Source organism: Tamandua tetradactyla, chromosome 21 (genome assembly GCF_023851605.1).
Source record: "Tamandua tetradactyla isolate mTamTet1 chromosome 21, mTamTet1.pri, whole genome shotgun sequence".
In the NCBI taxonomy this organism is placed as follows: domain Eukaryota; kingdom Metazoa; phylum Chordata; class Mammalia; order Pilosa; family Myrmecophagidae; genus Tamandua; species Tamandua tetradactyla.
Genome location: NC_135347.1, coordinates 7,212,536 through 7,238,953, shown reverse-complemented (window position 1 = coordinate 7,238,953; position 26,418 = coordinate 7,212,536). Strand labels below are relative to the sequence as shown.

The following is a 26,418-nucleotide window of genomic DNA, read 5'->3' as shown; positions in this document are numbered from 1 at the left end:
CAGATAAAAGGAGTAACAGCTCCTAGTCACAAAGTCACAAGATAAGGGCTTTTACAATCATTTCCGATATCAGGGCAGCTGAATTAGAGTTTAGGAATTTTCAGGTATTCCCCTCTGTCTACTCCAATTCCCCAGAAAGCAAAAAGGAGTCTGAGGCAGGCCACGGTGGCTCAGCAGGCAGGATTCCCGCCTGCAATGCCAGAGACCCTATGTTTGATTCCCGGTGCCTGCCTATGTAAAAAATAAAAAAGAAATATGATTCAATAATTAAAATTATCCTTAAATCTTAATTTCTTGATTTCAACGTATACATAAACAGGAAACAGTGCACATAAAGAAAACACTGTTAAACCCCAGTTAAAATTTAATGGTTTAATTGAGGATCAGAGTCAGACCCTTTCCTAAAACATGGGAATGATTTAGTCCTGGTTTCTAAGGAATTTAAGAGTAAACAAGTAACCTTAATATGGAAGACCATTGCTTAGTGGTGGGTGGAGAGAGAATAGAGTCAATCCCAAATTGTAAATGTTGGCTCATAATCCAGAAGAGACCCTGAGATTTCCAACAAAGTTTGCCTGTTTTGCATATTGATACTGGGCCCTGGAAGAAGTCTGGAGAGTGAAGCTTCTTCATTTCATGGGTCCAAATTTTTAGAAAAGGTTGATGGAGAAAACAGTTTGCAGTTATTTACTTCTTCTTACCAAACTCTGCTGCACAGGGGAAGGGGCAAAGAAGAAGTGGTGGTATGAAGAGAGATATCATCCAAGGGTAAAGTTGTATAAGACATCATGGTTCATACCTGGCATAACTTCAATAAAGTTAATGCAATCTAGAGTTCTCACTGAGTGTATTGAGTGTTGGCTATGAGACATACGAAGCCCATACACCTCTTCACACATAACCACATATAGCTCACAAATCAGTCAGGGAATGTTAAACATTAATATCTAACATAATTGGCCACTTGCAATTACCAGTACAATTCTTTGCTTCTCAAAACGCATCGCAACACTTCCTATACTAGTTAAATTAGTATAGTAACCATTGCACAAACCTATTTCTTGCTTACATAAAAATTCAGGGTATATGTCTAGGTGAATAGGGCAATTCTCCTCCATGAGGTCCCAAGCTAATGGGGACCTGTGATCACTGACGTGCAGCTTTCACAATCCACCTGGGTTATCAATATCCCAGTCAGCTAGAAAAGGAAAAGGCATGGAGGGACATGGAAGAGGCTTTTATGGCTATGTCTGGAAATGGCAAAGGTCGTTTGTACACATTTTACCTTGCAGAAAGTTTATTCACATGGTCAGAATTATCTACAAGGGAGGTCGATAAAAAAAAAAAAAAAAACTAATCTGGTAGCATATCCAGGGAGAAAGGAGACAATTCAATTTACAAAGATGACTCATTGTGCAAATCCACCCATCTGTGACACATATTGACACAAGAAATATTATTCTACTTTTAAAACTTTCAGTGATAGGAACCGGACTACACTATCCATTGACATGAAAGCCATAGGTATTAACTGTATGTATCAAAAAGTAGACTTACAACAGTTGTTTAATGGATGAAAAGATGCACATGAACAACATCTCTCTTATTTAATTTTTTTTTTTAATTTCCCAGAGAAGTTGAAAGTGACATGTGCTGTGCAGTGTGAGCACAAAGAGATGGCCACAACCCAAGGTAGGAAAGCACGAGGGACTTCCTGCTCCTCTCAGTCCTTGTCCTGCATCTCATTTGAACATAAATTCACTGGTACTGGTAAGGAGAGCCTACTAAAGAGGATGCAGAAGGGAATGTGGGATCTAAGCATGGCTTAGAATTAAGCTGAGTGGCTCAGGTCATCAACTGATAGAGGCTGCTCAGTCCAGGAAGAAATGGAAAATGCTTCTCTATCTTCTACAGTAAATGCTCAGGAGATCAGCAATAGAAGCAACATATTGCAAGGGATAAACACCTGAGAGACCTGGAGAAAGCTAGAGGCGATCAGTGGAGACCAAGTTTCTATTTGAGGAAATGGCAGGAAAGGGACAAAGGGGATGAGAGTTTCATCAGAGAAACATAAGAGTAGTATATGGATATGAGCTAGGAGAATTAATATTATATTGTCAGGAAGAAGTGAAAGTACTGACAGCTTAGGAAAGGCCAGAGGTGGAGGGATCCCCTAGAGTTGGACATGCGAAGCTAAACAGTTACACCCAGTTCAAGGTTCCCAGGCAGCAAATACAATTTCCTCCCTCTTTGCCTTCAAGAGTAGAATGCGACTCTTTACATAGGACTCTAATGTAACTGAGGCAGTGTGCTGGAATGAGGGAGAGATATTGTAAGACCTGTTCAGACTTAGGCTCCCAAAGTGTCCCATGTTAAAAAAAATGCATCTTCACCCCATCATGTCCATATGTCATCGTAACTAATGTTCTTACACTCATCCCTGCACAGTCCCACCCTGCAATCCATATCCTTTCCTCACATTTCCTTACAATACTCCACATGTATCTAGATGTTTATTAAATGTTACATTATACGCTCACATTCTTATTTGCCATTTTTGCTTCCCTATAGAGTCAACCCCCTCAAAAGAGCAGTCAATGAGCAGCATCTCCAGTTTCTATTCTCTTATTTTCTTTTCCCAATTTTCTATTTAGGAAAATTAAAAATCTGTGGAAAACTTAAAGGGACAATACCACAAATAGGCATATATCATTCGTTTTTCACCTAGATATAAAACTTTAACATTTTGTCTTTCTATCTATTTAAGAATAACTTGAAAATAAATTGATGTTACAGCTTTCACCACTAATCATTTTTAGGATGTAAGACATAAGAAAAAAAGAGAAGAAAATGCACTCTTCTACATTGTCCCATCTACGAAAGATATTATAAGGGTGTACTTTCATTTGATCTCCTCTTCAAATTATGCTATTACTGTTGTGCATGTTAATCTTATACATATGTATGTACATATATATGCATGTATAATCTTATATACAACTGTAACCTTATATATATAGAACGACACTTTTAAAAATTATTTTTAATTTAGATTTGTTCAAGTACTCATATTTTCCTTGATTTTCATTTCTTCTTGCATCCTAGTATTTTCTGGGCTTCCTTATATTATCATTTTCTTTCTGTCTGAATATTTTACTACTTATTTCTGTGAGGGACTGCAAGAAATGTTTTGTTTTATTTACATTTTCATCTGAGTCCTAAACTATAGTTTTTGTTCTTCCTGTTCCATGAATCTTCCAAAATCTTTGTTCAGTTTTTCAGTCTCTCATCCTCTATTTTTACTTTTTCTTTTCAAATCTGGATGTCTTTTATTTTACTTTAGTGTCCAATTACACTGGTTAGAAGCTGTAGTACCAGATTGTATAGAAATGGTAAGAGTAGACATTCTTATCTTGTTCCTTATCTTCCAGGGTTTTCTTTTTTTTTTTTACCATTAAGATGTTAGCTATAAGTAATCCATAGATTCCCTTTATCAGTGTGAGGGAGTTCCCTTCTTGTCCTAGGTTTTTGAATGTTTTATCAGGAAAGGTGTTGGATTCTGTCAAACATTCTCTGCATCTCTTTAAATAATTATGTAGCTTTTGTCCATAATTTTTTGCTATGGTGAGATTCATTGATGGATTTTCAGATGTTCACTTACATTTCTGGGGGAAATCCCACATGTTCATGCTGTATTATCCTTCTTACATGTTACTGGAATAAGTTTCTAGTATTTTTCTGAGAATATTTGAGTCCCTAATCAGAAGACATATTATCTGTAGCTTTCATTTCTTCTGATGTCTTGCTCTGGTTTTCTTAGATCATAATGACCTGATAGAATGAGGAGGGAAATATTTCCTTTTCTTCCAATTTTGGAAGATTTTGTGAAGAATTGGTACTCTTATTTAAAGATATGGTAAAATTCAGAAGTGAAGTTGTATCAGCCTGGTTTTTCTTTGTTGGAAGCTTTTTGATTACTAACTCAACCTCTTTATTTTGTTATAGGTTTATTCAGATTTTTCAATATTTCTTGATTCGAGTTTTGGTAATTGTATGTTTCTTGAGTTGTGTCTATTTCATGTACCTTATCTAATTTGCTGTACAGCTTCTCATTTGCTTATAATTCTTGTTATTTCTAGAGGGTTGTTAATGTCTTTTTTAATTCTAGTAATTTACATTTTCTCTTTTCCTTGGTCAGATTATCTGAACGTTTATCAAAGATGCATTTCTGTTTTCATTGATTTTCTATTCCCTATTTCATTAATCTCTGTGCTAACTTTTACTATTTCTTTCCTTCTGCTTGTTTTATGTTTAGTTTGCTCTTATTTTTCCAGTATCTTTTGTAAGATGGGTTTTGTTGGATATACTCTTCTTGGTTGAGAGGGTTTTTTGGTCCCACTTTCACTCAACACTTTGAATATTTCATCCAATGCATTGGGATGAAATATTCAAAGTGCTGATGAGAAGTCAGTTGTCACTCTGTGCATAAACAGTCATTTTTCTCTTGCTGTTTTTATAATTTTATCTTTATCTTTGTTTTCCAGTATTCTTACTATGATATGTCTAGGTGTTGATCTCTTTTTGTTTATCCTACTCAGTTTATTAAGCTTCTTGTATGCACAGTTTTATACAAGTTAATGCTTTCTTTCAAATATGGGACGTTTTCACCATCATTTCAAATATATATTTTTTCTGTTTCTTTCTCTTTTTGCCTTCTTAGATTCCCATCACCTATATATTGGTGAGCTTAATAATAGACCACAGTTCTCTGGAGCTTGGTTCAACTATCTTTATTCTTTATTTCTCACTGTTCTTTGGATAGCATAAGGTTCTAAATCTACAAGTTTACTGATTCTTTCTTCTACCAATTTAATTATATGATTGAGTCCCTCTAGTGAATTTACATTTGTTTTGTATTTGTACATACCTCATGGGGATAGTTGTTTTTGTTTTTGTTGTTGTTTGTTTTATTTTTTTAGTTTTGCCACTGCTTTATCTTTAACACGTAGAACATAGTATCAGGTACATATCAGATATTCAAATAATATTTGATGAACCGATGAATAATACCTGTTCCTGAATGGATATTTTTATTCCCCATTTTCTTCTCATGACTTACCTTCTAAAATATACATATATTTACCTTAATTTTTATTTTGATGTGAATTATATGAAAGTACACAGAAAAGTGCAGCTATCACAAGTATAACTTGTGGATGATTTTTAACAAAGTATGCGCAGATTTGTACCCAGATAAAGAGGCATTATTAGGATCTCAGCATCCTCCTTCTGCTCTATTTTTTTCACTACCATCCAAAGAATAATGATTACACTTACTTATAAAACCTTAGATTAGTTATCCCTATTTGTGAACTCTATAGAAGTGCACATTCTATCCTTTGGGTCTGCCTTTCATTCACCATTACATTTGTGAGATTCATCCATGTTATATGAAATTGCTGTTTGTTCATTCTCATTCTGTTTATATTTCATTGCATGAATGTATTAATTTCTTTACTGTTTCTCCTTAGCTGGGTTAATAGTTATAGCCTGGGATATTGCCAGTTATGATTTTCTGAACATCATATTACCTGTCATATGCTGTTTAGACACATTTTGTTGATCAATGCCTAAGATTTAGCTAGGCAACATTATTCATATTCTACCTTAATTAGTCAGAAATCAGACTTTTTTCATCTTTTCATTTTGTTAATTCAATCAGATACTACTGTTCACTTAGTCTTTTACTCTCTTCTTCTTTAGCTCTTCTCACAGTTCCATATTCTCTACACCCTGATTTTCATAGCCTCATGTCTTTTCATTATTTCCTTAGATCTCACAAATACACTAACTTATCTAATCTTGAAAAAATATCCATATTAATTACATTATGTAGCTGAAGCACAGAATTCCATACCAAACACATACACACCAATCTATAATCATGAAATGTGCAACCTACACACGTAAATATATGCAGAATCAGCATGGAAACAAATTGACCATATCATCTGCACTTGCACCAAACTCATCCCATACTTATCTCACAAATATCAACTCAATCATACTTTATGCCCTAACCCAGTTTTAACCAAAGTGCTATGAGCTTGTACACATCCAGTACACTGTACTCACCATACAGAATTTTGCTCCACTTTTGGCATAATACTCTTATGAGACCCAAACTTGAGTGTCAAAGGACAATTAATAATTTTGAACAGTTAAAACATGAACAGTGAGCATTGACATTCGAAATAAGGACAGTGAAATAAGGAGATCAAGAATGTTTTATTTCTTCAACAAAATAAATATACCAGAAGTTTCATTTGAGGTTGTAAATCTCTTGGAGGTGGGATGCTGAGGTTACCATAGAGTGAAAAATGAAGAGAAAGGCAAAGGATACCAGAAATTTAAAGAATGTGAGTAGATATGAAAAGCTATGAGTCAGGCTCTCAATGAAAGTAGAGAATAAAGAAATGAGCCAGTTCTCTGCCTAAGTTAGAGACATACTGATGAGGAAAATAAATATTTTTTTCAGAAGGGAATTTTGGGAGAAAAATAGTGAGAAGGAATTGAAATGGAAGCAGTGGTTGCAGCTAGAATATCCTACCCCTAAATAAAGTTTTGTGGTTCCCTTAGGAAATCTGTTGCTTCTGAATATAAAATTATGCCCTGGGAACAAGTGTGAGACAATCTAGGCTTGCTGAAAGTAGTATTCCAGAAAAAAAATGAAAAATAGAATAAAACAACAGTCCCATTCTTTCACAAACTCTGATACAATCAGGAATATAACATTAATGTAATCCAATCCAAATCCTCACACCCAATGATAACACAAAATTTTATCTGTCCATGCACGTTGGGGTTGTAAGAGGATACAGAATTTATTTCTCTTGAGGTCAGGGAACATGTCTGCTCTCAGAGCTCAGAACATGACAGCTACTCAAAATATTTTATGGTGAAATGGATGAATGAATGAATGATCAAACCTTGTATATCTCTTCAATTTCTATTCTATTTTCTAGGGATCACCAACTTATGCAAAGATACTTCACAATCTGGCTGCCCTTTGAAGACTACGAACTCAGCTTGTGAGGAAGAAGATACACCCTCTGTATCAGAATATTTCTCCTGTCTCTCATCTTTACCCATGCCCTCTGAGGCTGGTAAGGAAACAGAAGAAGAACTAAAGTCGGGTTAGATGAGGTTGTGGGAGTTTGAGGAAACATGTCCAACTCTGCCTCTCTGCTCAGGCAATGACAGAAAAATGTTCTTAGGTCCTAGTCCTAAGTTTCTTCTCATTTTCTTTCAGTCAGTGCCTACATTTCTTCTTCTGGTACAACAACAGTAACCTACCAAAAACACTTTTATCTTTTTCATTTTTGTGCATGTGTTGGGGGAAAATTCCAGGGATACACTTTAGGAAAAATAGTGTCCTTTATAGGGTGGGAACATTCATGGGTACAGTCTCCACAACTGATATATTTCAATTATATCTGAAAATGAAAAATTAACACAGAATAAAACAGTAGCTAATAATAGCTCTGTAATATCTGGCAGTAGAAATTAGGAAAATGCTCTAGGTTTTCATTCAATTATGTGAAGAGTCTTCTGTATATGATGCTTTGCTGAAGATAAGTTCAAAATCAAAAATTGCAAAAACACAACTCTAAGGCCGAGGCTGCAAATATAACAAACATATGTTTTAAACCCAAGGAGATAATGTAATTGAACAACTTTATAGGGAAGGTAGACCGATATGTCTAAAACTATGAAAGATACAAAAGATGGGCAATTAAAGAACTATCAAATATAAAAGGAAACCAATCTGAAAAACAACGAATTTAAGTTTTAGAATTGAGTTTTTTCCAACAAATTATAAAAAGGGCTGTGGATTACACAGCAGGTTATAGACCAGTGAAAGGAAGATTAGTGAACTGGAGATATAGCTGAGAAACTACCTACAATATAAACCAGAGGGATAAATAACTGTAAAACATGAAGAAAGGATTCAGGTTAATAAGGAGAAAAAACGTGGAAAGTAGGATGCATATCAAATTGAGGTTTCTGAAAAATAAAACAAAGAAAATATGAGGTAATATTTAAAGAGACTACGGTAGAGAATTTCCCAGAAGTGAGGAAACACAGAAATCTTCAAAATCAGGAAGCCTAATGAATCCATTACAGATTAGGCAAAAATAAATCCACAACCAAATACATGATATTGAAAAAATGCTGAACTCCAAAAACAAAGAGTTTATGCAAGCAGAGAAAAAGATAGAATACCTTCAAAAGAATGATGATTCATCAGGCAGCAAAAACTTATAAACAGCTATTATAGATTCCTTAAGAAAAGAATATAAAAGACTGTGTTAGAGGTAAGGAACAGTCACTATCATACAATAACAAAGATGAAATGAAAAATTTTCAGGTAAAACTATAAAGAAAATGTAAAAAGCACTCAGAAAGAATCTACTCAAAAAATTAAATTCAATTTTCTTCAGTTGGGAAAGAAACGGCAAGCTAATAAGATGATAAGCCTGTGATTGAATAATCTCTGATGATTGGAACACCAAAATTAATTACTAATTTGGAAGTGATAAGCAAAACAGGGGTATACAAATCAATGAATCAAGTAGCATGTCCGATACTTTGATGAGTGACTGGGAGTTAAACATCTAAGATCTTTTTTTATATTCCTTAAAAGAAAGTAAAACCATTGAGTCAAACAAGCAACACTGCACTCAGGAGTGTGGAATATTAAAATATTAAAACCTACCCATGGGAAAGCCCCTAGCTAAATACTGAATATATGGAGACCTTTAAGGTTAATACATCCACTTACTTAATAAGAAGTAATTCCTAAGGGAACCTAAATAACCATCTGTGGTTCCCTTAGGAATTGTGTTTCTTCTAAATATAAAATTCTGCCCTAGGAAGCAAGGATTGGATTGTGAGACATCTAGGCTCCCTGCAAGTAGTACTCCAGATGAAAAATTTGACACAAAAGAAGAAAACAATAGTTCCGTTTTTTTCACAAATTCTGACTCCATCAGGAATATAACATCAATGCAATCCGATCCAAATCCTCACACCCAATGATAACATAAAATCTTAGTGTCCATGCACGTTGGGGTTGTAAGAGGATACAGAATTTATTTCTCTTGAGGTCAGGGAACATGTCTGCTCTCAGATCTCAGTACATGAAAACTACTCAAAATATTTTATGGTGAAATGGATGAATGAATGAATGATTAAACCCTTTATATCTCTTCAATTTCTATTCTATTTTCTAGGGATCACCAACTTATGCAAAGGTACTTCACAATCTGGCTGCCGTTTGAAGACTACGAACTCAGCTTGTGAGGAAGAAGATACATCCTCTGTATCAGAATACTTCTCCTGTGTCTCGTCTTTACTCATGCCCTCTGGTGCTGGTAACGAAACAGAAGAAGAACTAAAGTCTGGTTAGATGAGGTTGTGGGAGTCTGAGGCGATGTGTCCAGCCCTGCCTCTCTGCTCAGGCACTGACAGAAAAGTGTTCTTAGGTCCTAGTCCTAACTTTCTTCTCCTTTCCTTTCAGTCAGTGCCTAGATTTCTTTTTCTGATCCAGAACAGTAACCCATCAAAAATACTTTTATCTTTTAATTTTTGTGCATGCGTTGGGGAAAATTTCTGTGGGTATACTTTAGGAAAAATAGTGTCCTTTAGAGGGTGGGGAAATTCATAGGTACAGTCTCCAGAATTGATACATTTCAATTATATCTAGAAATGAAAAATTAACCCATAATAGAACTCTAGCTAATAATAGCTCCATAATATCAGGCAGTAGAAAATAGGGAAATGCTCTAGGTGGTCATTCAATTATGTGAAGCATCTACTATGTAAGATGCTTTACTGAATATGAGATCACAATCAAAAATTGCAAAACACAACTTTAAGGCCGAGGCTGCAAATATAACAAACGGCAAATTTTAAGCCCCAAGGAGATAATGTAATTGAACAACTTTATAGGGAATGTAGGCCGATATGTCTAAAACTATGAAAGATACAAAAGATGGACAATTAAAGAATTATCAAATAAAAAAGGAAACCAATCAGAAAAACAACAAATTGAAGTTTTAGAATTGAAGAGTTTTTTCCAACAAATTAAAAAAGGGCTGTGGATTACACAGAAGGTTATAGACCAGTGAAAGGAAGATTAGTGAACTGGAGATATAGCTGAGAAACTACCTACAATATAAACCAGAGGGATAAATCACTGTAAAACATGAAGAAAGGATTCAGGTTAATAAGGAAAAAATGCGGAAAGTAGTATCCATATCAAATTGAAGTTTCTGAAAAATAAAACCAAGAAAATATGAGGTAATATTAAAAGAGATTATGGTAGAGAATTTCCCAGAAGTGAGGAAACACATAAATCTTCAAAATCAGGAAGCTTAATGAATCCATTACAGATTAGGCAAAAATAAATCCACACCCAAACACGTGATATTGAAAAAATGCTGAACTCCAAAAAGAAAGGCTTTATGCAACCAGAGAAAAAGACAGAATACCTTCAAAAGAACGATGATTCGTCAGGCATCAAAAACTTATAAACAGCAATTATAGAATCCTTAAGACAAGAATATAAAAGACTGAGCTAGAGATAAGGAACAACCACTATCATACAATAACAAGGATAAAATGAAAATTTTCAGGTAAAACTATAAGAAAATGTAAAAGGCACTCAGAAAGAATCTACTCAAAAAAATTGAATTCAATTTTCTTCAGTTGGGAAAGAAATGGTGAGCTACTAAGATGATAAGCCTGTGATTGAATAATCTCTGATGACTGAAACACCAAAATTAATTACTAATTTGGAAGTTATAAACAAAACAGGGGTATCTAAATCAATGAATCAAGTAGCATGTCCGATACTTTGATGAGTGCCTGGGAGTTAAACGTCTAAGATCTTTTTTATATTCCTCAAAGAGAAAGTAAAACCATTGACTCAAACAAGCAACACTGCACTCAGGAATGTGGAATATTAAAATATTAAAACCTACCCGTGGGAAGGCCCCTAGCTAAATACTGAATATATGGAGATCTTTAAGGTTAATACATTCACTTACTTAATAAGAAGTAATTCCTAAGGGAACCTAAATAAAGGTCTTTGGTTCCCTTAGGAATTGTGTTTCTTCTGAATATAAAATTCTGCCCTGGGAACCAAGGACTGGAGTGTTAGACAACCAGGCTCCCTGCAAGTAATATTCCAGATGAAAAATTTGACACAATAGAAGAAAGCAATAGTTCCATTTTTTTCACAAATTCTGACTCCATCAGGAATATAACATCAATGCAATCCGATCCAAATCCTCACACCCAATGATAACACAAAATTTTAGTGTCCATGCACGTTGGGGTGTAAGAGGATACAGAATTTATTTCTCTTGAGGTCAGGGAACATGTCTGCTCTCAGACCTCAGTACATGAAAACTACTCGAAATATTTCATAGTGAAATGGATGAATGAATGAATGATTAAATCTTGTATATTTCTTCAACTTCTATTCTATTTTCTAGGGATCACCAATTTATGCAAACGTACTTCACAATCTGGCTTCCCTTTGAAGACTACGAACTCAGCTTGTGAGGAAAGAGATACATCCTCTGTATCAGAATACTTCTCCTGTGTCTCATCTTTACCCATGCCCTCAGGTGCTGGTAAGGAAATAGAAGAAGAACTAAAGTCTCGTCAGATGTGGTTGTGGGAGTCTGAGGAGGTGTGTCCAGCTCTGCCTCTCTGCTCAGGCTCTGACAGAAATGTGTTCTTCAGTCCTAGTCCTAACTTTCTTCTCCTTTCCTTTCAGTCAGTGCCTAGATTTCTTTTTCTGGTCCAACAACAGTAACCCATCAAAAATACTTTTATCCTTTTAATTTTCAGGTATGTGTTGGGGGAAAATTCCGTGGATATTCTTTTGGAATAATAGTGTCCTTTATAGGGAAGTGCAATTCATGGGTATATTCTCCACAACTAATATATTTCATTTAAATCTAAAAATGAAAAAGTAACACAAAATTGAACTGCAGCTAATCATAGCTCAGTAATATCTGGCAGTAGAAAACAGGAAAATGCTCTAGGTGGTTATTGAAGTATGTGATGAATCTTCTATATATGATACTTTACTGAAGATGAGCTCACTATCAAAAATTGCAAAACAGAACTCTAAGGCCGACTCTGCAAACATAACAAACAGCAAGTTTAAACTCCGAGGAGAAAATGTAGCTGAACAACTTTATAGGAAAGGTAGATTAATATATAAAACCATGAATGATACAAAAGATTCACATTTGACATTAAAGAAATATCAAATAAAAAAGGAAACCAATTCTAAGCAACTTGGTAGAAGTTTTAGAAATGAACTGTTTTTTCCAACAAATTTTAATAAGGTCTGTGGATTAAACAGCAGATTATAGACCAGTGATAAGAAAATAAGTGAACTGGAAGACAAAGCTGAAAAACTAACTGCAATATGAACCAGAGGGATAAGTCACTGTAAAACATGAAGAAAGGATTCAGGTTAATATGGAAAAAATGTGGAAAGTAGGACACATATCAAATTGAGGTTTCTGAAAATAAAACAAAGAAAATGTGAGGTAATGTTAAAGGAGATTATCGTATAGAATTTTCCAGAAGTGATGAAGCACATTAATCTTCAAAATCCGGGAGCTTAATGAATCCATTACAGATTAGGCAAAAATAAATCCACACCCAAACACATGATATTGAAAAAATGCCGAACTCCAAAAACAAAGGCTTTATGCAACCAGAGAAAAAGATAGAATACCTTCAAAAGAATGATGATTCATCAAGCAGCAAAAACTTCTAAACAGCAATTATAGAATCCTAAAGACAAGAATATAAAAGACTATGCTAGAGATAAGGAACATTCACTATCATACAATACCAAGGATGAAATGAAAATTTTTCAGATAAAACCATAAAGAATATGTAAAATGCACTCAGAAATAATCTACTCAGAAAAATTAAATTCAATTTTCTTCAGCTTAGAAAGAAATGGTGAGCTAATAAGATGATAATCCTAAAACTGAATAATCTCTGATGATTGAAACACCAAAAAGAATTACTAATTTGGAAATGATAAGCAATACAGGTGTAACTAAAGCACTGAATCAAAATAGCATGTAAGACAGATAGTTCGATGAGTGACTGGGAGTTAAACACCTAAGATCTTTGTTTATATTCCTCAAAGAGAAAGTAAAACCATTAACTCAAACAAGCAACACTGCACTCAGGAAAATGGAATATTAAAATTTAAAACTCCACACATGGAAAAGACCCTAGCTAAATTCTGAATATATAGAGAACTTTAACTTTAATATATTCACTTACTTATTATTAACTGTTCTATTATTATCTTATTGATGCTTTCATACATTATCACAAGTTTGAAACAACAGAAATTTACTATATGCAATTTTGGAGGTCAGAAGTCCAAAATGAATCTTATGGTGCTAAAATCAAGGTATTGTCAGAACTGTTTCCCTCTGGAATCTCCAGAGAGGAATCGATTATTTGTATTGTCCAGATTTGTGGGGCTTCCTGGATTCCTCAGCTCACAGGTGCTTTATCTCATCACTCCAACCTCTTCTTTTGTCACATCTCCTTTTCCTGCCTTTGAACATCTTCCTTCAACTTAAAAGACCCTAGTATTAGATTTAGGATTTACCCTGTTAACCCAGGAACATCTCCCCATGTCAAGATCCTTAATCATATCTGCAAAGTCCTTTTCATCATGTGAGGTACATCTGCAAGTTCGTGGTAAACATTATTTACATATCACAGTTTTCTACCATGAAATATAATGTATATGCCATATGTATAATCAGGTAAATACAAGTTTAATAAACAAATATTAAAATTTCTATCGTATATTGACTGCACACTTTATGTGACAGCACTGTTCCAAGATACACACACGAGAAGCAAACTCTATAGACACCATACAAATCAGGCATCCACCCAGATTTCAACTCGAAACCTAGACAAAATTAAAACTTAATGATACTTATGTTTTAAAGCTTCAATGAGGAAGGAGACACAGTCTCTTATGAATATCTGAATTATAGTAAGCAATCAAGATTTACCAAACAGGTGAAAGATTGTACATATTTCTCTAAGTTAACTCTACTTCACAGAAACCTTGCAGCTACAAAAGGATGCTGCACAGCTTGGTCACATTTCCCGTAAGATCAGGAAAATCTTCTCTATCTCAGAAGATTTACCCTACATCACCTTAAGGGACAAGAAAACTGCTAAGTGGAGATATCTGAACTGAAGGTGGGGGTGGGGTGTGGGAAAGGGAGTTTGGCTGTGAAATCCAGCTGAGACTCCCTGTAAATAAACTGGTGTCCAGGCCACATCACTAACCCAAAGTCTTCTCCTTCTCCCCTGGGAGATGTGCACTGGATCTAAATAAAACAAAGTCTTTGTATTCATGGGGAATCTGAATATCTAAGAGTGCAAGGATATCAGAATAGGGGTATGTTTGAGCAGATGGAGAACCGATGGAATGACAGAGTTGTCAGCAAAACAGGAGAAGACTAACTCAGTCTGAACCTGAGTGGTTGGGTTCTGCTGGTCACAAAGTGGATAGGGCCCTGACAGGCAGTTTGAAAAGTTCCAGAAAGGTCTGGACTCATACTGCTGAGCAGAAGTCTCAGACTGAGTCATTTAAGGAAGGGCCACTGGATTCTCCTGTGTCTTCAGGAGGAGAGCAGAGTACTAAAACTTAGGTTCTTCATGCATGAGGAAGGGACAAAGATTTGAAATGCACATCTTTAAGCCGTCACACCCAAAACCACATCCAACTAATCTCAGCACCATTACTCCATTTTCACATCTATGAACACTCATGCCTTTACTCTCACCTTGCCTTATATTCCCAACCACACACATAAGCTAATGTCTTCACACACTAAACCTTCACGCTCTCATTTCCCAACACGTGCATTCCTCAAATTTGGTTTTGCACAACTTCATTCTTTCAAAACTGCACTATAATCATCATGAAGATAAAGGCCATAGGCATTGTTGTACCTGAGAGAACTTGACTTGTTTATCAAGAAATAACATTTATGTGGTTTTCCTTCTCTTTCCAAGAATGCCCAGACCTGACTAAAGAAAGTCTGGAGCCTGGACCCTCAGGGTTGTTCCAAGACAACAGGCATATGGAAGAGAAGGACTCAGATTCAGAATACTGTGCCTCTTCTGCAGACAATCTCATCCATACTGGTAAGGGGGTGGGGGACAGGCGGGCCTGAAGATGGACCAGGAGGGAAGGTAGGATAGAATGACAGCCTTGAGATGAAACTGAGCTCATTTGCTTAGCAACTGGCAAAATCACTCCATCTCTCAAGGACTAGTCCAGGGTCTCTGACCAATCTATGTAAGATTTTCTGTCTCCTTTGGGAGAGGCTCCTAATTTAAAATCCAAGATTTTAAACTCATTACCAGAGAAGGAATTTGTTGCAATTCTGAATTCTTCATCTCCATCCTACAGTGACACTCTACAATGACCCAGATGTAGATTGAATGTGTTTTGAGAATAAAATTTTTGACATAGAGCAGGAAGTTTTCAAACAGAGGAAGGGGCTTAATGTGATTATGAGATGTTGTTTGAGGAACATAAATTTACCTAGTCATTTACTGAAGCCTATGAGTTCAGTTCCTTGGGAAAGGGAAATAAGAACAACTAACTGGAGATTTTCATGATATATTTTAATCCATAATAGTGTAGCATGCATTCAAAATATAAATTGTCCTGGGGAAAAGCAACAAACTAAAATGTACTGATCAATGGGGAAGGGCCTAAGGGAGGTTATCACTATAATAGTTAGAGGTGAGAAACTGAGTCAAGCTCAATGTGGTCAAGGGAAACTGAGAAAGATGGTGTGACTGATGCGGCCAAGTGAAGCTGTACCAGAGGGAGCGGGGGGGGCACCTGAGAGGCGAGATGTGGCCAATATTGGGAGGTGCAAACGAGAGCCAACCTCAGAGCTCTTGTTGGAGGCTCTTACCCATGCTCAGAATGAGCAGTTCTTACAACTCCTGCATCCAACAAGACCCTGAGTACAGATGCTTTAGCGTGAGGAAGGAGGCAGCTGGGAACAAAAAATGGAAAGTCAGTGGATTTTTTTTCCTGAAAATTCTAACTTCCACAGGAAGCATTTAGGTTTCCATGAAAGAATTGACAACTGACAAACAGAAGCATTTTACTTATGGGCAAACATCAAATTTATTCTTCAAGGTAAATAGAAATAGTGATGACAAATAATACATGCACCTAATTCTATGTCAGGCAAAATGTTGAGCCTCTTATACACTGCGCAAAACAACACAGTCCACTCATCTGCAATCCAGCCCCACAATATACACCATTCCAACACATGTTTTTGTATCCTTAGATTTTGGAATGCTGAATAGGGACTCGACTATAATCGTCATGAAGACAAAGGTCATAGGCATTGTTGTACCTGAGAGAACTTGACTGTTTACTGAATGCAAGAAATAACATTTATGTGGTTTTCCTTCTCTTTCCAAGAATGCCCAGACCTGACTAAAGAAAGTCTGGAGCCTGGACCCTCAGGGTTGTTCCAAGACAACAGGCAGATAGCAGAGAAGGACTCAAATTCAAGATACTGTGCCTCTTCTGCAGACAATCTCATCCATACCAGTAAGGGCGTGGGGGGCAGGCGGGCCTGAAGATGGTGGACCAGGAGGGAAGATAAGATAGAATGACAGCCTTGAGATCAAACTGAGCTCATCTGCTTAGCAACTGGCAAAATCATCCTGTCTCTCATGGACTAGTCCAGGGTCTCTGACCAATCTATGCAAGATTTTCTGTCTCCATTGGGGGAGGTTCCTGATTTAAAATCCAGGATAACTATGGAAACTCATTACCAGAGAAGGAATTTGTGGCAAGTCTGAATTTTTAATTTGAACACTTCCAGTACTATGCCCAGTTACTGAGGAAATCCTACCCCTCAAAACGATCATTACCTTTATCTCTATATCTCATCTACTCCATCTCTATCTACATTTATATACCTGCATATCTGTAGCTATATATATATACATGCAAAATTCTTCATAAAGCCTGCATTGCACATTGTCTGTTTACATAATTCCTTATGAGGAATATTATGCTGAAAATAATATTCAACTTTTAGTGACTGAAAAGTATATTTTAGAAATGGTATTCCACCTTCAAAACTTTGTATACATCCTCAGAAATAAACATAACATATCCGGTCTTACTCATAAAACCTCCAAATGCACAGTCATATTAACTGTTATTGTTTACGTATATTTTGGAAGTTTTAATTGAGAAAGTCAGGTTAATTTCTCTTAACAGCAAGTCCCATGGGTGGAAGCAATGTCAGGCCCAGGGTATCTATTCAGTATGCATTTATTTCCTGAATGGACACAGAACCCAGCAAATATCACATACCTCAATGTTTTTATTCAATTCCTCAGAAATCTGGAAGTTTCAAGAGGATACTTTGCAGCCTGGGTCAGTAATGGTCTCAGCGTGGACTCAGACAGCAAGAGAAAATTACTCTGACTCTGAATATTCATCCTCTGCCTGCAAGATCACAGTTAATGAGGAAGACAGTAAGGCGATGTGGAGAGGGGCAGGGTGGGCGTGGGTGATCTCAGCTTGAGTAAGAATGCTGTAGAACTGCTCAGAACAACCCTTACTTCATTCACTTTCCCTTCAAAATGGGAAACAGCTTCATGGCAGAAGAACTAAAACTGAGACCTCTGTGGAGGGAAAAAAAGGGATTGCATTGTCAAGAATAGAACTGAGCTCTTTGGCGTAAAATTCCAAAATGTGAACACTGGTACAACTGTGGGTAAGCCAGTGGAGAGTGCCGATAAATGTGTGGGAATTTTATCACAACCATCTACCTCACATCAGCACACACTCATACCCGCATACACACTCGCACATCTAGACTCCATGCCACAAGGGATAGCCTTACTTCTCTTTTCCACTCATTCTCTCAAATGCTCATCCCTGCACTCTCTATCCACACCTCCTATTCCCTAGTGGCAGCAAACAGGTATACCCTTATGCCCTGATTCCCTCAATTCTTCCTCAGACTCACTCTTTTACATCCTACTCTCACAAACACCTCACATCACAGATGACTTGTTTCAACTCCCTCAGACAAGAACATACCCTAAAAACCTCACACGCTGTAAAAGCAATGCAATTTCATATGCAGTATTTCTCATCCATGTGCTAATTCATCCACAATGCCTTCTGTTCTTCATAGAACTGTGCATTCTGAGAGCTCATATACTCGTTCTCTAATGCTCTAAGTCTTACAGTGTCATGATCTAACAACATACACCTCTGCTGCACTCACTCACAGGTACTGTCACACCACATATCACACATGCACATACTCAATAACCATTGCATTTCTGGCTCGGACAGGAGCACCCATACAATTTCTTGAGACAGACCACATACTCATTTGATACATATTTATACAACACACACACACCTCAAATAACACACACCACACACAGAATTCTAAAATACCACACACATGTGTACTTGTTATCCACATACTCACAGACGTAGTCTCAAGGCCATCTTTATTCCTACACACTTCTCACACTTAATCAATTTGTCTTATGTTTGAAATTTTATTTCCCAGGAATCTGTCAGTTACAACAAGGTGGCCTCGCTCTTGGGTCTTCTGAGATGCCTCAACCCCAGAACTCAGAGCAAGAGGATACTTCCTCCCCCTTGCCACATGTCACTTTGCCTTTTCACCCCATCAGGAAGACGTGCATGCCATCCATCCACGTGACAAAAGAGGAAAAACTCATGAACATTTACTACATGCGTGTCCAAATGAAAAGGGGTGTAGCTGTCTTAAGGGATAATACAGAGAAAGGAGTGGAGCCTCCCCTTAAGAAGACAAAAATGGAAGAAATGACTTGTCCTGAAGAAATTCACACAGGAGCCACCCACTCTTGCGTATCTACCAGAGAACTCTTAACTGAGAGTGAGTCCAACTTGGAGGTAGAAGCCCAAGAGGAAAGAGAAGAGGCTGACGAAGCAGAGATTCCTGCCCTGGAGGAGAGTTCCAGGGCCAAAACCCCCGACTGGCTAGTGGCCCTGGACAGTGGCTTCCGATGCATGGGCTGCTGCAGGGTCTTCCCCAGCCTGGAGGTGCTGCAGGAGCACGTGCAGCATGGGGTCAATGAGGGCTTTAGCTGCCAGGCTTTCCATCTTGCCTTGGATTTGCTGAAAAAGAAGAGGAAAATGGAAGAGAAGTAGGGGTAAATGAAGACGAGAACACCTGGAAGCGATCAGGAAGGAAGCCTTGGTATAAGAACATCATCATGCAAACAGATTATTTTTCAACCCCTTCAAGGGAGGAAATGAACCAAACCAGATCCTACAGAGTGGCTCCTGATTGTCTAAGCAGTCACAGTACCCCTCTTTCTTTATACATGCCTACAACCACCACCCCCCTTATGCCCAGAAAACTACTTTTAACAATACCCATTGTTTTCCCCAGAAGTGAGAAGAAGGCAGATACACTGTGTGCAGAAAAGCAAACATCCTCATACAAATTAAAGAGCATTGAGCACCAGTATAGTGCTACCACTAGAGTTGAGAAAAGGACAAGGAGACATTTTTGAAGTGGAAACTCCTGGAGGGAAGATTATTGAATTGGTGAGAACCTCAGGGGAAGGAGAAAACCCCAAGAATACTTGGGACTTAGGGTTCTGACAAGATGTGGGATCAGCAGTAGGAAAGTTCACCAGCGATGTCTCCCAAGGTCCAATAATCACTGTCATAGAGATGGAAAAGTTCCTTCACAAGAATATATGCCTTGAGGTAAAGCACATGGTTGATGTCAAATCAATGAGAATGTTTACTTTCCACGTCCTTTGAGGAAATGGGTGCAAAGGCCTGTGTAGCAGTTTAGCCAAACAGATGAGGCCGGACCCATCATGCCTTGGCGAAACAAGGATTCGTGAAAGTTACATCCTCTCTAGGCTTATTCCCTGGCCTGGCTCCCTTCTGACAAGTAATGTCCCCAGGCAGAAAATGTCTTCAATTCAGTCATCAAAGCCTTTGCTATGCTTCTTTCTGTCCACCCACATTGTCTCTTGGGTTGGTTAGGGGCGGGGAACAAAACGGATACTCAACATATTTATTCATTTTCAATTTTTAGTAAAGCTCATTTGAAGCCAAATCTTATGGAAATAATTGAGTTTTGATAGTCTTATTATTGTTAAATAAAATGTCATGTAGTTTAACATTACCTCTGTAGTAGATTTTTTGCTTTTTTAAGAAACTGGGACGTAGTTTTTTTTGTACTCACAGAAAAGTACAAAGTGATATATCAAAGAGTTCTACAATGGATTTTGCTAAAAAGGAAGGATAAAATTTCTTACATGCTACCAATTTCATTTTTGATATGAAAATTGTCAAACTGGCCTCCTGAATTTGCAAATTTACCCTCTCTAGGTTATCCTCCCAGTTCTGAGAGATTCACTAAAACTTGGCTTTGGTTCCATTCTCTGACACCACTGGTTTATTCATATTCTGTCTCACTGCAGATGTCACAGGTGACAAAGGTTCATTAAGTGGTATCTATCCTTTGCCTCCCTTTTGTCTCTCTTGCTTGAGTCACCTTGTCACCATCTGATGAGTTAGTGGCTGTGGAAAAGTATTTAGAGTCTTGAGATAATTCAGGATACCAGAAAGACCACTACAGTGACAGCAAGGTGGAAAAGACTAAGAGACTACAGGAGACTCCTCAACTAAAGTCCTAAATTTCCAAACCAATTACTCCTAAGCAGACCGAAGGACTCAGAGACAGGGACCTTCTATGGCCGGGTGGTCTGCTCAGGAATTTTGTGCAATTGAGCTTCTAATAGCAGAGGTCTTTCTCCCGGTACAATACGTGATGTCAGCCACACCACAGACTCCCTCCCTGTTCTGCCAATAAGTAGTTTAAGGCCCTCATGTTTCCCACACTACTTAAGTAAGGGAGTCAAGAGATTTTTGTTGGGCAGCTATGGATTTAGTGGTTTTATCAGCAAGTGCACTTAAGGTTGCAGATAAGTTTCTAATCATAGCTTCATTAGCGCTAACTCTCCCAACCAAGGGAGAAGAGACCAAAGGAAGCAAATCCTGCATCATGCATTCCCCTCAGCAAATCAAATCTTACTGCATTATGTAAGCTTAAAGCAGTAGTCTAGTGTTCAGTTTCTGATTTATTAAGTAAGGAAAATGGAGTAATGTACATTACATGAGGTAATGTAGAAAATAGGATAATGACTACATTGGCCAGTCAATTGCCAGGTATTGCGGCATTTCTTGAACATTCTAGTATTTTATTATTTTATCAATAGTAATGTTGCAAAGAACATTTCTGATCACAATACAATAAAATTAGAATTGACAGCATCAGAAAATGGAAAATTCTCTTCTACCTCGACACAAAAGGGAGTCAAATTATTAATTTGGGGAAAAGTAAACACTCTATTTACACTACAGAGTATCCAAAAAAAGAGTATGGGCCTAGGGGAAATAACGTATTTATTGTACATTTTTTCAGATTAAATAAATCCTTTTTAGGGATACTTCATTTGAATAGGTATTTGGTGGTTTAAGAAAAATATATCATTAAAAATAAATTTATCTTTTACTATATGGAAAACTCGCATAAGCACATACTCACACTCAAGCATGTTGATAACATGCTTTCACTCCAAGTTAAATGAGCTCTTGTTGGATATCTTGTTAGGTCATCAAATCAACTGCAAATGTAAAAATCTACTAAGGAGGGTGGTGCGACAGTGGCTCAGTAGCAGAATTCTCACCTGCCATGCCAGAGATAAAGATTCGATTCCTGATGTCCGCCCATGTAAAAAAAAAAAAAAAAAAAAGAACACACATAGATCAATAAGAAAAAATTCTTCTAAGAAGATTTAAAATTAATTGCTGGCAGCTCAATAAAAAGCCCATAAATAAATAAAATAAAATAAAATAAATAAATAAAAAGCTCAGTTACCCTATCAGTTCATTAAAAACATGGATTTTTTTAAAGGAAATAACAGCAAAATCAAGTCAGAAATGCAATCCTCATCATTACTATGATAAGGCCCAACATTCCACTCAAGTAATGGACCCTCACATACACAGCTGATCACATAGGATATACAAGGAAGACCTTATCCCTTTATCGAGTTGTGAATTGTGTTTGTTACACCCTTTCTGAAATTTCTAAAGAATAACACAAAGTATAAAAGTGTGTAATTGTATATCAATCAATTTTAACAGTACCATGTACCCACTTCACTTTACCAACAATTTTCTAAATTGTTTTTTTCTCATTTAATTAGGATTGTGATCATTGAAGTAGATTTGCTTATTATTGATGGCCAAATATTTCTGATATCTCCTTCACTTTAAAGTCACAAATAATAGAGAAGAGTATTTAGATTAAACTTGCAAGCCCTAACCTTCTCTGCATTTAGGGGAAATTGTTTTACAGATAAAAGTTCAATTAATCTGGGGTGAAGTCACCATGGTAACTTTTTTAATAGTTCCAAGTAACAGAACATTACTTTAGCAATGAAAGATTGATTACTCATTCTAGGAAGCAGAATAAAGCAAACAATGATCATTCTTCAGCTAGATAGAGGCAGCACTCTCTTCCTTCTTGTACTACTTGCTGTAGTATTTCTCAAAATGTGTACAATTCAAGTAAAATTTTGAAAAAAGAAACGCCTATATGTTAATCTTTTTCTCAACCTCCAGCCTTTCCCAGAAGCTATAGTCATTCCCTGTAGAGAACTGGGGCAACTGAATACCATTTTAGGGAAAAAGAAAATGTAAGGGATATTCCTGACACACTAGAAGGGAAAGAAAGATCCAGCTTTCAAACTAGTGAATTGTGAAAATGGAACAAAGGAGAGTCAGGAAGAGAAAAGAGATCAGGCAACAAGATTCTTGCTTCCCTCAACCTCACATTTTGAAGATTCTAAGTGTGAGATCGAACAAACTAGTAAGTAGGGAAGAAATCAGCAACATAACTTCTGTTTCTCTTATATAGGGGAAATCAAGGCTGGGGATTGGAATTTAGAAGCAAGGTCCATAAGCTTTCTTAGGTCTACCTGGTTCTATGCCTTATTCAACAGGACATGTGTGTGGCTTGCTACTCTGCAGTATGACTGCAGTAGAGAGAGATGGTTAGGTCCCCTAACCATATTTTATCAAAACAAAGTTGATAAATATTTTTTTATTTGTATACAATACAAAGTTAGGTCTATGTTATATTTGTGGATGTAAATTTTCAGATCAGAGTCTAGGGAAGTCAAAGACTTTATAAGTATATCTCCATTTTTGGGAGATACTGTCAAACTACCTTTTTTAGAGCTGGTGTATTTTGCATTTCCACCAGCAATATCTGAAATAACTTTTCTTCAGTCTCATCAGTAGAATACTTTGTCAAACTTCTAGACTTCTGCCAATAATGAAGAAATGATACATCTATTATAATTTTCTTTAATCTTAGCTAGATTGAATATATTTTCGTATGTTTAAGGGCCATTTGCATTTCCATTCTTGTGAAATGTTCATGTCACTTTTTCAGTTGAGTACTAATAAATGGGTATGTGTGGGAAAACTGAAGCTGGAAGATTAAAAAATATAAAAGAAATTTTTCCAATTTTTCATATGGAAAAATTAAGAATCCAGAATATCCAAGCAACACTTGGAAAAGAATAAACAATGCAGGGGTCTAATCCTAAGAAATATTAAAACATACTATTAAATCTTTTCATTTGTGAAAATATAGAAGTGGCCTTTAAAAAGAATAACAGGGATGGAATAAAATAGAAAATCTAGAATTAGACCTAAATGCATATAGAATTCTATGTATGATAAAGCTGACAAATCATTGGTGGAACGTGACAAGTCACAGAGGAAATAATTGACAAATGATGGTGAGGTGACTGAAGAATCATTTTGAAAAAAAAAATAAAATTGGATACATACCTTAGTTTAAAAAAATGTGAAAAATGAAAAACAAAAATAGCAATCCTGAAAATCATAGTTGTATCACTTTATAAAGAAAGCACATTTATATGTCTAATTGCTTTCCCAAAATATCAGAATAATTAGAAAGATTAATGAAGCCAGCTGTGTAAAATTGAAACACTTCTGTTTCTAACGACATTACCATAGTCAAAAACGACAGACAAACTAAGAATATCTCTCACTATCTTTATAGATAAAGGGTCTTAAAAATTGAGAACCTGTAAAAAAATGAATTATAAATTAATCTTTAAAAATAAATCAAATTTACTTTCCTCCAAGCTTAGTAAAGTAAAATTAAATCAAGTATAGAATTTGACAAACCAATTAAGTATTTCTCTTCTTCAGGGAAATTTATTCAGTATATCAATTGAATTCTACTATCTTTTTCATTTCTAAAAGCTTGCATTTATACCTCTGGGATCTCTGTCTATTTCCTACCACTACCATTTTGGGAGGGGTGTGTTTGACCCATTAGATGGCAAATTTGCATATCCTCTCATTACTTCACATTCTATTTTACAAATAAAATGTTTAGCATACCTCAAATAAAACTAATATTATGTGATTTTGAACACTTTGCAATAAATCTTGAACCTCAAAAACATGTCAAAAGAATCATTTTTATTCCTACCATACTTATAAGCACTTGAATTTTATATATAGTTTCAAAATTATCTTAATTTTTGAACATTTAGTGGAGACAAAGATTTGATTCTTAAAAGGGTTGGAGACAGTTGTCACAATGTTATAACAGCATTCAACCAATGTGTATTCAACGGTATCCCAGTCATCAATATGATCTTTTCTTGCCCCAATTCCTGATTTTGAGTTAACTTTCAGCCTGGTCCAGCAATGTGAATGGATTCATAACTCAGATTCAAAAGCTTTCAATGTTCATCCTCAAGAATCATGATTGAAATTAGTGAGGCAAACCTTGCTGCCAGTCAAGCAGTGCAAAATAACCTAGCAGCATTAGTAATTTCTATAAGCATTTATCAGCATAGAAACTTTATAGATTGGTATACTCATTTATTGGTGCAATTTCAGGGGCTGTAAAGATTGCTTTCCCCAAATATCAGGTTTATGCTCGTTCCTTAATTGTAATCCTTAAAGAGACATTTGATCAAGGCATATGACCTAATGTTTTGCTAAAATTTAACTTACAGATGTTTGCTTCAAATAATTGGGCAAGGACAAAACTTTTGTTTATTTTGTGCTCTGCACATTCTTATTTCCCTCCATTTTACTGTATTGTCACTAAAAGCATTTAGCCACTCCTGTAGCCCCTCCTCCCATGTCATCTTGTTTATTTATACATTTACAGAGAGTCTAAAGACAGGCATTTCCCAAGGTAATGAAGATATACAGCTTTTAAAAAAGAGCCAGCATTATATCTTTCCTTTGAATTTTACAAGAAAAATCATCCTGTGACCGGGTTGCTTCTCAATCTTCTATCAATAAGCTGTCATGGTCTGTTGGAATGTAACAAGTATGTCTTTTCTGTGATAAAACACATTGGCTAACATGGTACACAATTCATAAATGGTAAAAACATGATACAGATTCATTGCTCATTCAGAAAAGTACAAAAACAGAAAAACAAGTCTTTCTGAGAAAATAGAAAATAAGAGAAAATACGCAATGATATTTTATCCTTTTTCTCCTCCTGCCCCCAAATAAATGACATTTTCTAATATTGAATACCATTAATTTTTTAGAACTTTTTCAGTGTATAGTATGACATACATAGAAAGCAAAGAAATAAAAGAGCAATAACTTTCAAAGCAATCTTCAGCAAGTGTGAATACCATTAATTTTAAACTTATGTGTGGAATAGCTGGTTTTGTGATGGGGGATTTTCTCTTTAAACCACCTGAAACTTTGTCATGAAACCTTTCAAACTTTCAGGTGGATGGGCTCAAAATAACCTTTTATAACATATATAGTGACCCTAAAATCTCTTCTCTTTGATAGAGTTCCAATGAAATCACAGCTGCTTTTTTCCTCACCTTCCAAGTATATATTTTTTTCCACATTTTCTCTGTATATGTGAACTTTAACTTAGATCCTACCTGGAAGCATCATTACGCATCATACTGCTTGCAGCCTTGTCACCATACTGTCATGCCTGTCTGATCATAATGAATTTTCTCTTCTATGGCAGGGTTTTTCATTCTTGGTACTATTGAGATTTTGACCCAGATAATTCTTTATTGGGTGGGGGTACTTGTCCAGTACATTGTAGGATGTTTAGGAGGAATATGGCT

General features: G+C 36.2%; 1 protein-coding gene and 1 long non-coding RNA gene across 6 annotated transcripts in view; one reads left to right on the top strand and one right to left on the bottom strand.

Moving 5' to 3' along the window:
- The window catches only part of LOC143665440 (uncharacterized), a 25,304-nt gene extending 4,982 nt beyond the window's left edge, over nucleotides 1–20,322 (top strand). Inside the window, exons 2-9 of one of the 2 annotated variants that reach the window (XM_077138842.1) lie at nucleotides 1,633–1,692; nucleotides 7,026–7,166; nucleotides 9,297–9,437; nucleotides 11,565–11,705; nucleotides 15,166–15,297; nucleotides 16,607–16,738; nucleotides 17,542–17,679; nucleotides 18,738–20,322. In XM_077138842.1, the coding sequence (XP_076994957.1) occupies nucleotides 1,633–1,692; nucleotides 7,026–7,166; nucleotides 9,297–9,437; nucleotides 11,565–11,705; nucleotides 15,166–15,297; nucleotides 16,607–16,738; nucleotides 17,542–17,679; nucleotides 18,738–19,366 (1,514 nt within the window). In that variant the 3' untranslated portion in view covers nucleotides 19,367–20,322. The remainder of the gene's footprint in view (nucleotides 1–1,632; nucleotides 1,693–7,025; nucleotides 7,167–9,296; nucleotides 9,438–11,564; nucleotides 11,706–15,165; nucleotides 15,298–16,606; nucleotides 16,739–17,541; nucleotides 17,680–18,737) is intronic. The other variant, XM_077138841.1, reaches the window with a different exon arrangement.
- LOC143665442 (uncharacterized) overlaps nucleotides 17,833–26,418 on the bottom strand; it is a 25,756-nt gene continuing 17,170 nt past the window's right edge. The window contains exons 4-6 of one of the 4 annotated variants that reach the window (XR_013166965.1): nucleotides 26,224–26,333; nucleotides 21,789–21,959; nucleotides 17,833–19,333 (exon numbers count right to left, since the gene is read on the bottom strand). This is a non-coding gene — a long non-coding RNA (uncharacterized LOC143665442). The remainder of the gene's footprint in view (nucleotides 19,334–21,788; nucleotides 21,960–26,223; nucleotides 26,334–26,418) is intronic. The other 3 variants (XR_013166967.1, XR_013166966.1, XR_013166968.1) reach the window with 3 other exon arrangements.